General features: G+C 44.2%; 1 protein-coding gene across 2 annotated transcripts in view; it reads right to left on the reverse strand.

Annotated features, from left to right (window-relative positions):
• Positions 1-3,496: 3,496 nt before the first annotated feature.
• CDYL (chromodomain Y like) overlaps positions 3,497-15,683 on the reverse strand; it is a 128,895-nt gene continuing 116,708 nt past the window's right edge. For both annotated transcript variants that reach the window (XM_080924651.1, XM_080924650.1), the window contains 3 exons: positions 13,570-13,780; positions 5,925-6,068; positions 3,497-4,964 (listed from right to left, as the gene is read on the reverse strand). In XM_080924651.1, coding sequence (XP_080780777.1) covers positions 4,806-4,964; positions 5,925-6,068; positions 13,570-13,780 — 514 coding nt within the window. In that variant the 3' untranslated portion in view covers positions 3,497-4,805. The remainder of the gene's footprint in view (positions 4,965-5,924; positions 6,069-13,569; positions 13,781-15,683) is intronic.

A 15,683-nucleotide genomic window follows, 5' to 3' on the forward strand; every position in this document is an offset into this window, starting at 1 on the left:
TGCTTAATTTTGTGTCTCAAAATAGGCATCAGAACAGTGGGGCTTAAGCAGCAGAATTGGGTTTGAAAGTTTCACAGGAGGCGGGACCTGGGAGGACAGAGCCACAGGTCAGGATCACAAGTTCAAGTATTAGCCTGGAGTACCCAGTAAGTATCACAACTTAGAAAGATCCTGTTTCAAAATAAAATGTATAGAGGACATAAATTAGATCAAAGGACATTATTCAATATGTATGGAAATACTGCAAGATAACTAATTACTCTGTGAAAGTACTATATGCTAATAAAAATAAAGCCAAATGAAAAAATAAAATATTAAATTGTTAAAAAGAAGAGAAGACAGAGGAGAAGGAAGAAACAGTGGCAGTGTGGGGAAGGAGGGCAGAGATTGTTGTAATGCCAAGCAATATAAGACTCTAAATTCAATCCCCAATATAATGTTTTAAAATAAATAAACAAAACTCCAGGAGGAGAATACAGTCTTGGAAAGCACTAACTCCAAAGAAAAATATCATAAATTAGATGACAGTAAGATTAAGAAATCACAGAATGTCTCATCATAAAAAGAAGAAAATATATAGGTGACTGTCACAATAGGTTGCTACCAGCAAAAATTAGTCAGGACGCCAATAGTCTTCTAAATTTTTTCCTTTTAATACCCAAATGGGGTGCTTGGTTAGGGAGGTGGTTTTCAGGTGGGAGTCTGTGTGGACAGCTGTGGCTGGGTGTGCCCAGCTTTTTTGGGAGGTGACTGGAGCCTGCTGCATAGGTAACCTCTTTGCAGTCCTCTGCTGATTGTGTTGTTGGAGGCAGTGATCTGCTGGGGAGGAGGGTCTTTGGTGATGGATCAGAGCCACAAGTAGGTCACAAGCACCACACCTCCTTGTTGAACCACCAGTCTGCCTGGGAAGGAAAGTTCAGCTGTTCTTGAAGCAGAGTATTGCAAGCTCCCTGCCCCCGGAAACCAGGGGCTTCATGGTAAAACCCGAACAAGGTCCATGGTGTGCTGGCATACGCCTACAGTTCCAGCACATGGGAATTGGAAGGAGGATGGCGTTTCAGGGCAGCCTAAGATACATAGCATGAGCCACTGGCCACTCTGAGAAATGTCACAGTGAAACTGTGACTCTTAACAGGTTCACAGTGGAACAGATTCTCAGTGGTAGCACCAGATTCCACTCATTCAAGCACGTTCCTTTAAGAATCTGATCTATGCTTCCTGAGGAAGGGACAAGATCCCATCAACAGATACATGTGATAACTATCAATTAAAAGTTTTGAAGATTAAAATACTATAGCAATTTATTCTTGTAGTCAGTCATACATTAGAGACAGGCAGTGATAAGGAAGCTAGGGCTTGCTGTGTTCTTTCTGCACACAGAATGACTCCATTCCTATTCAAACCATTAGTTGGGTTCTGCTTATATACTATATGTCAGCCCAGGGGACTTCCATCCCTGAGCTTAAGATAGGAGTTCATGCAAGAAGTTATCTCATTGTGCTGGAGTCTGGAGCTTGGTTGTGAAGTTGGGATAGTGGGCCAGTGAGAGAAGGAACTTGCAGCACAACTGTGCCTGGAAAGCCGAACTCAGTTCCTAGAACCCATGTAAATATGGAAGAGACTGGACTCCACAAACTTGTTCTCCAAGGCTGGAGTTGAAGGGCAAAGGAGAAGGTTGGGAAACCCCGCTACCTAAGGTTGAAGTCTACCATGTCCACATAGCTCCCCTGAGCTCTGCACAAAGTGGACTCCCTTTCCTAGCAGGGCTTCCTCTACTCTACCTTACGTGGATAGTCCAACCTCCACATTCTACATGAGGAATGTCAAGTTCAACTTCCTGAAATACCTTTCCATGCAAGTGACTTATCCCCAGAACATTAAACCTCAATGAAACCACCCTAAGAACCCCTTCCCGTTTTCCAAGGTTTATACTTGGTCATCCTGAGTATTCATTGCCTATTGTCTAAGAGCACTGTAATATTCACTGAAGCCTCCCCTTCCACCCCATCCCATTCATTGCTGGACTGGGATCCTGCAGACCCACCTGTTCAGAACTTAGCTTCTTTACCCTTTCTGGCTCAGTGTGCACCGGGGCCCCAATACTCCAAGGGAAGACTTGGACCAGTAAGGCTCTCTGCCTGGTGTAAAAGAGCACCCGGACATACCAAGAGAAGTGAAAAATGGAACCACAGGCACCAGGTACACCTTTGGGAACAGGAATCCCCATTTTTTATTACTTACGTTTTTCTCCGTTTAGGTTGGATCCCTGAATCATAGGGTGGTCCAGAAGTTCAGTTCTAAGCCCATATTAAAAGGACCTAGTGCCTTTTTTCAAAGCAGGCACCTGTTAGATCTTTCAGAAACACTGTTTAGAACACTAAGTAACTTAGGGTCATTTAAAATGCCTGACTGCTACATCTCCCAATGATGCAGAAATAGCTTGTTGACAGACCATACTTTTCTTACTAAGCTCAAAGCTTAAGTTTAAAAGTTTGAGCCCAACCGGGCTTCTATCCACTCAGCCTGCACATGCCCCATACCTCTTCTACCCACAGGGTTGTATGCTCAAAAGACACCAAGGGCTATTCTTCCCTTGTTGGAGAACAAATTGTACCAAGGTTTCCAGATGCCTTGTGTAGGCAGGATGTCCAGTTTTGCTTTTCAAAGCCACTCAGACAATTCAAAGATACATTTTGACTCAGCCAAACATACACAGCTTGACTGAGCAGAACCAATTTGCATCTTGACTGGGCTTCCTCAGGTACAAAGCAATGAGGCAGACATAAAGGATACTTCTGAGGCATAGCCAACAGAAGGAACAACGATGCTGCCCAGTATTCCTAGCCCCCATTTTCTTACAGTGACTTGGAAGACAATGTGTGTGCTCAATGCAATATCCGCTTTGCTCTCTTGAATCCTGGATAGCACCCCAGGATGGGAGTGCCCATCTTCTCCAGGTTCTCACTTTCTCTTTCTGGACCTACCACCCCTCCCCAGGATGCCATTATCGCAAAAGTCTCTACTTAGGAAGACCTTCCCACACATTTGCAAAGATATACACCAGAGGCTTTCTCACAAGCTTCAGGTAATTCACATTTTAGGACAGGAATATGACAGACCAGCAAGTTGGCAGTAAGAAAAGCCACCAAAGGTGGCTCTTGGAGCAGGATTCAAGAGAGGCAGGGATAGACCTAACATCAGTATTTTGCAGATGCCAATTTGATGAACCATGCCTTCCTTCCTTCCTCTGAGAAGTTGGAGCAGCCATCCACGTGAGTGTCAGAAGAGGTGGGCAGTAGGCTGTATCCTCTGAAGACAAATACCCATGTGTGTGCACATTTGTGAACCTCACAAATCCCCAGAGAAAACACCTCCACAGGAAACCTGACAAGGGAAGGACACACAGAGAAACACTCCCAATGTGTTAAGAAATATTAGTTTTATTTAACCAGTTTTCACAGCTGAATATTCTATAAAAACTTTACAGAGTGTACAGTTTATATATAGTTCAAACTACTGAACAAAAGAGTAGGTCCCACAGATGCAAAAATACTGTACCAATCCATCCAAGGTCAAGACAGATTTACACACTGCACAGCGCTCCACGTGGCTGAGGAGGCGTCAGTTCTGAGTATAAACTTCAAAACTGTACAAAAATAAGGTTTTGATTTTACTTCAGTCTTCATACATTCAATGATTGCAAGCCTAGAAGCCTTAGTAGTAACAGGCGTCTATAGTTAGTCCCCATACCACGGGGTCCTCGTGAACACGAAACCGTGCGTAGTATATGGCAGACATAAAAGCAGAGACTGTGGATAATAAATGTCAAATATAAGGTAGTTCTTTTCTGTTTTGAAAGGAGTTTATGTATTTAATAGTGTGCCAGGAGAATTTTAAATTAAATAAAATATATTCTAAGTGAGCCTAAAAATTACACTTTATAAACATAAAAAATACTTTTGGTGTAATACATCAATCGTATCTGCAGACAGACAAAGTAGTATTTCTCACCCAGCCAAAGAAGCACTTCTGTAGTTATTTTCCAAAAGGGTCGAAAATTATGAAAACCCACTAACGATAGTTCATAACACTCGAGCTATGGAGTGACTTACAATGGATTACCACTTTCTTCCAGAGACACTGCGTTCTCCATGATGGCTGGGTGAGAACAGGACATTAAGAAAGGTAGAGTTAAGAATGGTGGGCATCTCAGCACAAACCCAGGCCCTGTGGGATTTTCCATCGGTGATGCCTTTCCTACAAGGTTGGTCTTAATTTTGATCAGAACTGTTTTCAGCATTGAGGTACTTGCAACCCCCCTTCCTCCTAGAGGCAGGAACATGTTTCAGACATTTCTACATGTTTCAGTAGAGGGAGGGGACAGGCTGCCTAGTATTCTTTAGGGTCTGTGATCTAGATTAAACAAAAAAACAAAACAAAAAAAAAAAACAAAACAAAACAAAAAAAAGGGAGTAAAATAATCATTACTCCAAACTCTTCTTTCACCCCAAATAAAAACATAATTCCTTTTAAAAACAAAAAAATCCACAACTAGCTTACAAGAAAATTAGAGCTTCCAAAAGAGCAGCCTAGTGCTCAATTACATTTTTATACTTGTGTATACATGAGTATAAAATAAAGACGCTTAGACAAAGAAGCTTTGTAGTCATTTTAAAGTTATACAGTACTTAAAAACTCCACGGCAATAAATAGCTTGGACGTTTCCAGTTCTGCCTCCGAGCACTAGCTACCGTTAAGGAGGACTGTAGCAAGTGGGAGTCACTGGTTTCTGTTCAGCCTGGCAATCAAAACTCATCGATTTTCCTCTGCAAGTACTTTAACATGGAGTCCATGCCCTGGGCAGAGCCCCAGATCTTCTTCAGCACTTCACACTCTCTCTCATTGGCCTGCTCCAGCTCCATCTTCATATTGCAGCGCACCAGGGCTTTGGATTCTTCCAGGACCTGCAGCAGTGAGGAACCATTAGTAAGGGGACGGATGTTTATAGGATGGCACTAAAGCTCTGCTCACATGCATGAGGGCAGCATTACATCTTTTTACATGTCGGTTCTATCAGTGTTGAGCAGTTAGCTCTGTGTATCTCAGTTCCAGATCCCTGGGACTCAATCAATCCTAGACTGGGAATACGCAGAAAAGACCAATAGCGTTTATGCTAAATACACAGACTTTACTTTCCATCTTAAAATCACAGGGGTGCACTGCAACAGGCACCAGAAGACATCTCCGGAGACAGCCTGGACTGTATGCAGAGGGAGGTGCAGGCTACAGCAGGCCATGCTGTATAAGGGACTTCAGTACATGTGGATTCTGCTCTCCATGGGGGAGGGACAGATGGTAGGTACAGAGAGATGCCAGGATATTTAACACTGGACACTATGTTTGAGATGTGTTACACAGACCCATACCCAACACCCGACCAGCTGTGGACCAGCTACTGCCTGGAGATGTGGAACCCAGAGTGGATATCCGCTCAACAGTGGGTGGAGGCTCAATGAAAATCCCCAGAGTGCTTTCGGATGCGATTTTCTAAACACACCACAGCTTAATTTTAGCTATAATGGTTGACTGTACATCTGCACAAGTTTAGGTGAGAGTTGACTGGATCAATAAAACACTTCACACATGGCACCATTAAATGCAATGAATTCGGAGAGAAGACTTGCTGAAACCTATGTGTGCCTAAGCACGTGATTGCACAAGTGGATTTTGCAGACGGTAAGAAATGGTTAGCATTGGATATGGTAACCCTGCAAAAGATATGTCACCCTGGTGTCCACTTCCACAAGAATGACCACCAGGTGAACACATCTGGAGCATGCTACCAGCCTGATTTAATCTCTGTGGAGGAAAGGGTTTTCACTCATCATTTAAAAACACAAAACAAAATAAAACACTCTACGTACAACTGGGTTACATGAGGCCAGCTCCTTGATTCGAACCATGACTTCCTGCGTGAAGGTTCCTGGCCAGAACACCTGGGAGACCAGGCCCTTGCCACACGCTTCCTGTGCCGTCAGCTTCCGTCCACTGAGCAGCATCTCATTGGCCTAAGAGGAAAAAGAGTTGACATGCTGTGAGACACCAGGGGGTGAGTGGAGACCAAGTTTTGGAAATTCAACCCTCAGAGACACAGGTGAGGATGGAGTTCTGAAGTGGTCAGAATCTACCTCTAGTTCGCTAGTGACCAAGGGGGCAAATGGAAAGAGTTAACTCCATGGGCCATTAAAAAAAAAAAAAAAAAAAAAAAGGAAGAAAGAAAACCACTTGCTTCATGATATAATTCAGATTCACATGGACTTGGATGAGGTCCAAATCAGAGGGTGTTCTGTGGTAGCCGGGGTGCTCTTTTAACTTCCCCTTCACATGAGGTTCTTCCCACACAGTGAACTCAGTTAAAACATAACCAGTATCTGAGCCATTAACAAGAGTAAATAATTTGTGTTCTATAGCAAATGAATCCAACATAAACCTACGCATTTTCCACAAATGTTCTAAAGACAGGGGCTCATCATTGCTAAAGGGAGGGGGGGGTGTCACACCTTAGAAGCCACACTTCTGTCAGAGACAGAAACTATCCCAGAGGAACCGAGTGTGCCGTTCATTTTAAGAGGGTTTCAGTTACCTTAAGACTTATTAGAGAAAACTAAAGTAACTTTGCTTTTAAAAATCACAGAGGTATATACTGTGTAAGAGGCCAAGTTCAAGTCCTGGCATATGGTGTACAGATGTCATATCAAGTCATATCACTAATGCCAGCTGGGGTGGGCTACGCCAGAGAGGATTTGCCCAACAGACGGTGCAGTAGCTGACGTGACCCAACTGTGGTTTGCCTTGCGCAGACCCCAACAGTCTTTACACCCTGATTGTAAGCTTCTCAGCGTAGGGAAACACACCAGATGACCCTCCTTTTTCAGAGGCAAAACCATGAAGAGACTCTATATTGACCAAGTACAACCTTTGGATCACACTGAGTATTTGAGTCTCGCACAGAGCAAACAAAACACACAGGAGATCAAGTGTGGCAGCCTGTTTACCAAGATAGACATGGTAAACAGGTGTGTGTGCACACACACAGACAAGAAGAGTTTGCAAGGTTTTAAGTATGTCATCTAAAGTGTACCAGGCAATTTGAGCTAAGTCTTGCCTAAGCTCAGAAGCCTGAGACATTCTCTGAATGAACAGCCTTTCTCAGGGAAAAGATGATCCACAAACATCTATAAAACCCTGATGTGATCTTATTTTGGTAGTTAAGATAGTTTCTCTACAGGAATATTCCAGGGAGGTGAGAAAGGATGAGAGACCCTCCCACCCCACTCAGAAGAATTCCAGAGCACCTGGGATGCTCTTTCCTAGACTGTGTTGTTTTAGTGATGACATCACCACTCACTCATAGAAGTTACGAATGTCCTCAGGACAGCAAATACTGATAACTTTCCAGGCCCACCATGGCTGTCCTGTGGGCTTGACAGAGAAACTAGCACTGAACTTATAACCCTCCTGCTCCATCTTCCTAACACACCCACTTCCTGCCTTCTTCCTGTGTCTCTCTCTTCTCCTTGTATTGCTTGTTGGGCCAATCACAACTGTCTTTGCTTTGGCCTACACGGTGTCCTGGCAGGTCACCTCCTGGTCTGCCTGGCTTCACATCCATTTGTTATTAGACAGTCTTATGATTTGTGTTTTCCCTCTCATTTCACATGGTTGGGATGTGCAGGACAATGAGAGGAATTTTAAATTTTATCCAAGAGTGTAAGAGACAGGGCTGACTCAACGCTGCTAATGCATCCCACTTAAACAGACAGTGAGTCTGTTTAAGATAAGAGGCCTGGAAGAACCAAGAAATCACAATAACCTGCAACTCAAACCCAACCATCACCAACAAACAAAAACCCATTAAGAAAAAACATTTTCTTGGGCAGACTAAATAGACAAAGCTCTACCCTGCCAATCTGCAGTGATCTTAAGATGGGAAGGTGGGCAGATCATACTGCTTTAGGATGACAGCTCTTGTAAGTAAATGAGAGTTTGAAATTAGTCCTTGGCTTGGCACACCTTACTATACACACACAGACACACAGACACACAGACAGACAGACACACACACACACACACACACACACACACACACACACACACACACACACGGTGGCTAGTGTTTAAGCCGGAGCATACTGTTTCCCTTAGCAAAGGCTACCTAAAGTGTCAACGACTGTACTGGACCTGAATGCTTCCTGAGCTCGCAGCTGTGTGGATTCTTAAAATGGGGCAGTGTCAAGATGTATGGTGTAGCAGGTACTCTATGGACATCTGCTGTGGGTTAGGGGATGGTAGACTACCCACCAGCAGCTAAGCAGGGCCAGTGTCTGCCTCTGTGGGACACACCGAGGAAAGCTCACACAGCTTGTCCTACTTCTCCCGACAGTGGCGTGCCTTCAGGAAACCCTCCAGAAAGAATTTGTATATCCAAAATCGGTAGACCCAAACTTGTCCCACCCAAGCTTGCCCATGGCTCTGAAAATTCACACACACCAAAATGCCACCAAAGGAAGTATATCCTTTTAGCAGTCACAATACAAGTCACCTCAACAGCATTCAGTCACTTGCTATATAGGCTTTAGTCGAATACTCTGTTCACAACGTGAGAAGTTACCCCATTTGTGGCAGGCTCCAAAGCAGTGTGCCACCAGATTCTGGGGACATCCTAGACTCGCAGAGTATCTGGGGTAGGGGCCTGTGCTGGAGGACATAGGAGTGGCAACACTGACTTCTGATGACCAACATCGCTTTGAAATGTCTCTAGCCAGGGCTATATGTTAAATGTGGCCACAGCTGAGAATAGCTATACCACCAGATTCCAAGTTGAACCAAAGAGCAATTACTGCTCTGTACAAAGGAAACCACCCACCAAAGAACAGGCGTTCATAAGAACTGACTTCAAGCTATTTAGGAATCTTTCCAAGCCTAGTGAATTCTTTAAACCTCAAAATTATATTTATTGGTCTTTTTCTTCCACCATGTTCATTCAAGGACAGCTCTCAGGCATACCTGGTGAGCCAGCTCAAAGGCCAGGGCGAGTGAATTTGCGAGATGTCCACACAGACAGCATTTGGCTCAAGGGCTCTAAAACTGCAGCTGCTTAGTGTTATGAGCCTGTCTAAGACTGTTCAGTACTTCCTTCAGACGGGCTCTTTGTATGCACCTTCCCCATCTTCCCTGTACACAAAGTGTTTGTCTACACAGGGAGGATAGACTGACAGATGTAGGTGACAGGAATCTTTATTGCCAGAACTAGAAATGATTATTGGCAAACAGTCTATTTTAATAGCAGCTCAAATGAACTTAAAATTGATTTTATTGGTAATGAATGACCTGTGATTGTTAATCTTGCTGGGATTTAAAATCACCATGGAAACAAATGTCTATGAGGAATTTGCTATTTTATGTCAAGTAAAGTCAGAAGATCCACCTTAAATGGGGGTGACATTACTCCCTGGGATGGAATTCTGCAGGGAATAAAATCAAGAAATGGATCTGAACAGAACATTCTCTCTCTTCTCAATGTGACTGGTACCTTAAACCCCACTGCCATGATGCCCCAACTGTAACCTGAAATAAATCCTCAAGTTATTTAGTCAGGTATTTTGTTCCAGTGACACATAAAGTAATCCATATAAGGAATTAACCCTCGGGATGAGGAGTGGTCCTATTACTGTGATGACACTGATCATGGTTAGACTCTGGGCTAGGAAATCCCTAGAATGCTAAGAGAGAAGTGGGACAGTAGAGGCCTGGCTCCTGGTGTCTACAGGGAGCCGGGTGAAAGGCCATTCATGAGATTCTGGATACACTCCACTCACACCTAAAACCCGACTGAGGCTCAGTACAGAATGGACTCATCTGTCTGCAGAGAGCACGCTGATGGGCGGCACTGCAGCTCACTGCTGTATCCAGGTCCACACAGTGAGCAAGACGTGGAGCGGAAACACCATGAAAACGATGTAGGTTAATGAAGAAAAGGACATGAGTGAGTTTAACGTTAACAGAGAAGGCAGATGCAACTGCTAAAGAAATTAATGCCCTTAAAGAGAAACCTGGTCCTCTACACCAAGACATCAGCTGAAAGGCAGACCTCACTTTGAACATTCTAACTTCTCAGAAGGTGGATTTATTTGAGAGTCTGAACTGAGAATGCTGAAGAATGGTTTCCCTGACCAAAACCATTGCCTTCGAAAGTACTTTTGTGGATGCTAAACAGCCAAAACACAGATGCTACTAGAGCTTTGGTTCACAGGGGCCAGTCTCCACTAACTATGGGCTGGTACCAGAACTTGGTAGCTTTGTCTCTATAGTTCCTGACTCTGCAATGATACATGACTGGTGGATTCATCGAGTCTGCTTCAATGGTTTCAGAGATGGGCAGTGTCTGGCAGGATCTGAGCCCATGAAAGATAAAGTCTCAGTTGCAACAATGATTCTGGATGCAGGAGACGGCAGGAACATGAGACTGTGTGTGCTGAGAGCAGTAGAGTTGGGGGTGGGTCTGGTAACCCCAATCCTTTGAACCCAGACAATTCTATTATCAGTGCCAGATGTGGGACAGATTCAGAAGTTGGTGTTTGATCTACTAACTTTGGTTCAGCCACGCGCCTCCATCCTTCCTTGTTGGAATGTATTTATCCTGTACTATTACATGCTAGAACTATGCTTTCCTTTTAGAGTGTAAGAGAGTATCCTGATTTTCAGATTAGATGTGGACTTTTTAAGTACTGGAACTGTTAAAAGACTATGAAGAGCTACAGATGGACTGAATGCATTGTGCATTATGAGATGGCCATAAGCCATGGACTGGAAGGCTACAGCTTAAAAATTATAGCTTAAAAGTGATGCTTGTTCATCAAGTAGGCAAGGATAGCTAATGCCTATTGCCAATGGGATTCAGAAACAACACAAAGCAAAGCTCTGATAAGTCTGTGAAGGGTTTTCTACACTAGGTTAATCAACACCAAATGACCCGTCTTAGATGTGGCTGCATCATTTTACATACCAGGGTCCTAGAGAGGAATCAAAGAAGCAGCCTTCATTTCTTTCTACTCCCTGATAGCAGATGTAATGTGGCTACCACTCCTGCTACCACAGCTGTCCAACTATGAGCCAAATCATTCCTTCTACAAAACGTTTTTGTCAGTTATTTTATCCTAGCAACCCGTAAAGTAACATGAATCAGGAGAGGCCACCAGAAGCCTAACAGCATCATTAATTTGGGAGTTCTCCCAGGATACAAATTTACTCCCTGGCAAGTTCCCCAGGGAACAGATTGCCCTTGTTCCTGGGATGTCTCTAAGGAGGAGACCTCTAAGGGGGGAAGTGGTGGCAGACTAAGACTGCTGTTGGTAACAAGGGACAAGATGGCATGTAGGTTGTGGTGAATGCCAGGAAGGTCATACTTTAGTCCTGGTGTTTTGGAGTAAGACTGGCCCACTCTTAGCAGCCAAAGCTGCATCTAGGAAATGTACACAAATGCAATGTGTGCACTGTCATCTATGTGGCAAACATGAAGCAAGTCTAGATTAGGATAACAGGGACCTGAAGGTTGGGGACAACGGTGTGTAGGGCAGGAGTGTGTAGGAGGAGTGAGGAATGGAAGGAAAGAATGCAATCCGCTGTGTCGGATCCCTACTCAACGGGCAGTGAACTGGGTGCAGCTACGAACAGTCCTGTAGTCGTGGCTGCTGTCCACAGTGGTCCTGGCACTACAGTCATGATGCAGAGCATCTCAGCAGTGACTCAAAGGGGTCATGTGATGGCTACAGCTGTGTGACTGTCCTCCCAATGAAATCAAAGCTGAGACATTTGCATGGAATCATTCCCAAGGACACTGGCTTCTGGTGGTAAGCTTCAGCCTGTCCCAGCCAATAGGTTCTCAGGCTTGGCAGTCTGAAGCGCCAGGGTTCACAGCACCGTTCACAGCAGAGGATACATAGGGATGACAGAACCACAGGGCCATGTGGTGTGTGTATGTGTTTGAGGTATAAAGAGTAGGTGTGGTTTTCTCACGGACAGTACATATAGTACCCCTATCTTCAACAGCAAAGAGGCACTTCAGTGAAACAGAAGGTTCTTGGTTTTCTCCTGATCAGTGGCAGCCATTATGTTCTAAGTGGGGCAGTGACAGGGACTGAAGCCCTTGAGAACAAATGTCCCAGCTAGATAAAGGAGATGTGGGGGTGGCCTGCCTGGCACTGAGACCAGATGGGTTGTGGAGGCTGGTCTCTTCTTCTGGCTTTCATTTTAACATTCCATTAAAAATACTTCAATACTGAAAAAGTCTCCAAAGTTCCCCTACAATATTTCCCAGGTTGCATTCTTGACAGGCTGCATCTTATAATGATAAAACTCCAAAAAATAACCACCAATTTCCCCTTATTCATTAGACTAGAAATGGTACTGATCTTGGCAGCTTCTGCGATGATGTTTTTTCTGTCACCCAGAAGCACAGTCAGGGCCCTGTCATCATTTACATCCAGCTGCTTCTGAGAAACATTGTTCAACAGGCATAGTGTGGGTCTGTCTGGGGTTTTCTTGTTGACTAGACTGAGTGATGCTGTCAGAGGGTCTGTAGTGCAGAGGCTATGGCTGCCTCTGCATCTTCTGAGTATTTTAGGGACTATGTGCCCTACTTATAGGTCGACTACTGTAAGGGAGTACCTACTTGGCTTTCCACCACAAGAGGAAGCAAATGTCTTTGCCCTTCATTGTAATTCTTGGGTGGTTTTGATTGAAACTGATTATCTAATCTCCCTCTTCAGAGAGTGTTCTAGGAAGAGGCACTTGGGTATTAAAGAGATTTCTTTCCTTCAACTGTGCAAGCAGTGGGGCTCAGAAGCAAGGGAATGGGCTATGGTGGGCAGAGACAAGTGGGTGTGGTGCCTTCCAAGAAAAGTATGTTGCCCAATTTGGGAATAGTGCCACAGGCGGATGGCTGTCAGTTCCTCAGGGAAAGCATTAGCCCTGTCACTGTGTCATGGGCAGCACTCTGCCTGTGAGTGTGGCCAAGGCTGCATTAGAGCCCAACTTCTACCCACTGTGACTGTCTCAACAGCCTGTCACCAGGTACTCATTTTCTATTTTGGAGAACTCCATCCACTACATAATTTTTGCCTTAGTTCAGGTCTGTAGTTGCTTGTCAAAATACAAGATACAATCTGAGCATGAACCAATAGAGATGTATTTGTTTAAACAGTTAAAAAAGCAAAACAAAACCATAAAAGCGGGGGGGAGGGGGACTTTTGCTTTTCCTATGCAAGTTGCCCCTTTTAAGTATAGTTTTTTTTTGATGGGATACCATGTTAACTATGCAGAGCCATAAACTCCTAGGGATTAGTGCACAACAGATCACAGTTCATAGCATTCCATGAACCAAATCAAACTGTTTGTATATCTGGTATGGGAAGTCCCCAGAGAATGGCATGCTATATACACCAAGTATAACAATAACCAGGATCTCCTCAGGACGCCTTCTAGAATGATTTTGTTTTAAATGGTACTCACAGATGCTCCTCCCATAATCTTGGGAAACATAACGGTAGAGCAGCCATCTGGACTCTGTCCGAAGGTGGTATAGGGTGTTTGAAACCAAGCCTTTTCGTTAGCCCAAACCACATCACAAAGAGGCAATATGGATGCTCCTAGTCCAATGGCTGGGCCATTAACAGCTACAATAATAGGCTTCTTAAACTGAATGAAAGTATTCACGAAGTTTCTAAAATAAAAAATAAACGGGGAATTACTGAAAACGTTGCATATTTGAGCAGATGAAAAAGTCTATCATGGAATTCAATTTACCAAGATGTAAACTCTATGAAATTCATTAAGAGATGAGATTTACATAAGGTGCTCTCTGAAGCTGTGGGCCATGGGTTTATTTGCTATATGTTGTATGTAGGGTTTCAAGACAGCCTGGGCACCACACACAGGGAAAGGCACTGCCAACAAGTTCAGTGCCTGTAGTTGGTTCTTGGGCTTTCTAGCCAGTACAACTTATTCCTCAGCCCCAGAAGATCCAGGAATCCACTCACATTTCAAGACCCATAGCCAGCTAAGGAGTGACCCTGTCCAACTCTGGTTTGACACACAAGAATGTCTGTTGTTGAGTGAACAACAGTGGGTTTTGGTGTCAGAAAACATGGGGTAAGATCTAGTGTTGGTATGTGACTAGTGACAGCTGTTATCAGGAGATAACCTGAATTTATCTTGTAGTGGACTGAATGATTTCAAGCCTCCTTTTCCAGGAGGTAAAGATGGGCTGGAAAATGAGACCGGTAAGTCCTCAGAGGCTTGCAGGTGAATGCTACCAAGTGCTGCTGGACCCCACTGCAGCAAGAGCACAAAGGACAGCAGTGCTCCCACAGGGGATGTGCATGTCTAGCAAGCCCAGTCAATGCTATCTGGGGGTTTGCTTCCAGCTAAGGCTGGTGTCACAGCACATTAGGGATCCCTCTCTTCACTCTGGGAGATGGCTCCTTGTTATGATTTACTGCAGCAGAGAAAAGGGTAAAGAAGACAAAGAGTACACAGGCAGAATGAGCCATGATGGGGAGGACCGAGCTGGTCATGACTAGAGTCTAACCCTGTGTCTATCCTAGCCCTACAGAGAGCCAGTGAGCTGCTTTCCACAACTCACCAATTTAAACACTTCAGCGGTGAGCCACCGTCTCTGAAAATCATGACACCTAGCAGTGTAGGTTGTTCCTAGAGAGGTGACCAACCAAGGCCTGCAGATTTTAGCTTATTGCCAGCCTAAGCAGAAGACATCCAAAGTTTGTGAGACTTCTGAGTAGAAAAGACTTAACTCATTCAAATGAATGAGCTGTAAGGATTAACAGAGAAAGCCTAAGGCACTATTAGAAAGACCACACAGGGTTTCCGATCTAAAGAGAGTCAGACAACCTTCTGAGCAGGCTTTTGAAGCAAGCAGTTTTTATTGCCTTCTGAGGATTAAGGATCAGTAATCTAGGTTGGAACTACATGTACAATGTTGCTCCTGACAGCTTTTGGAAAGGTGACTGCTAAAATGGTGGCCTCTGTGACATGGAGCAGATGTGTTCCAGGTACCCAGGGTGGCTGCCACAAGTGCTAAGATATAGAAACCATGACGGGATGGTAAATTAATGTAAAAAGAGCAATTGCAATGCTGAAGTAGTTCTACAGAGATATAACGAAGGGGTTTATAATTTGTGTAATACTGCTATACCTGTTTACACGTTTGCATAAAAAACTATCAGCAGCTGAACTTTATTGTTGCTTAGAGTAACCTCAGCTGACTTGATGGCTCTTTCTGGAAGGGGTCAGAATTTCAGGCTGAAACAAAGATCTCCCTCTTTCAGTGGGCACTGACCATTCTGATGTGTGAACTTAACAGATAAAGACAGGGCCACATGGAAAAATCCCAAAACCTGCACAGCATCCTGTCTAGTAGAAACTTCTCAGTCATGACGGCTTAGTCTAGTGAGCATCGAGTTGAGATGTGCACAAAGCTCCCCGAGGGGAAGGTAGTGACCGATTGTCCTTGAGCCTTAGGTGGGAGCCAGTGCCAGGGGAAGAAGCTGTGTAAAACTTGGTATTAAGCAAAATTCCTGATGGGAAGAATATTTGCTAATTTAGAT

Source organism: Micromys minutus, assembly GCF_963924665.1.
Source record: "Micromys minutus genome assembly, chromosome: 1".
NCBI lineage: Eukaryota > Metazoa > Chordata > Mammalia > Rodentia > Muridae > Micromys > Micromys minutus.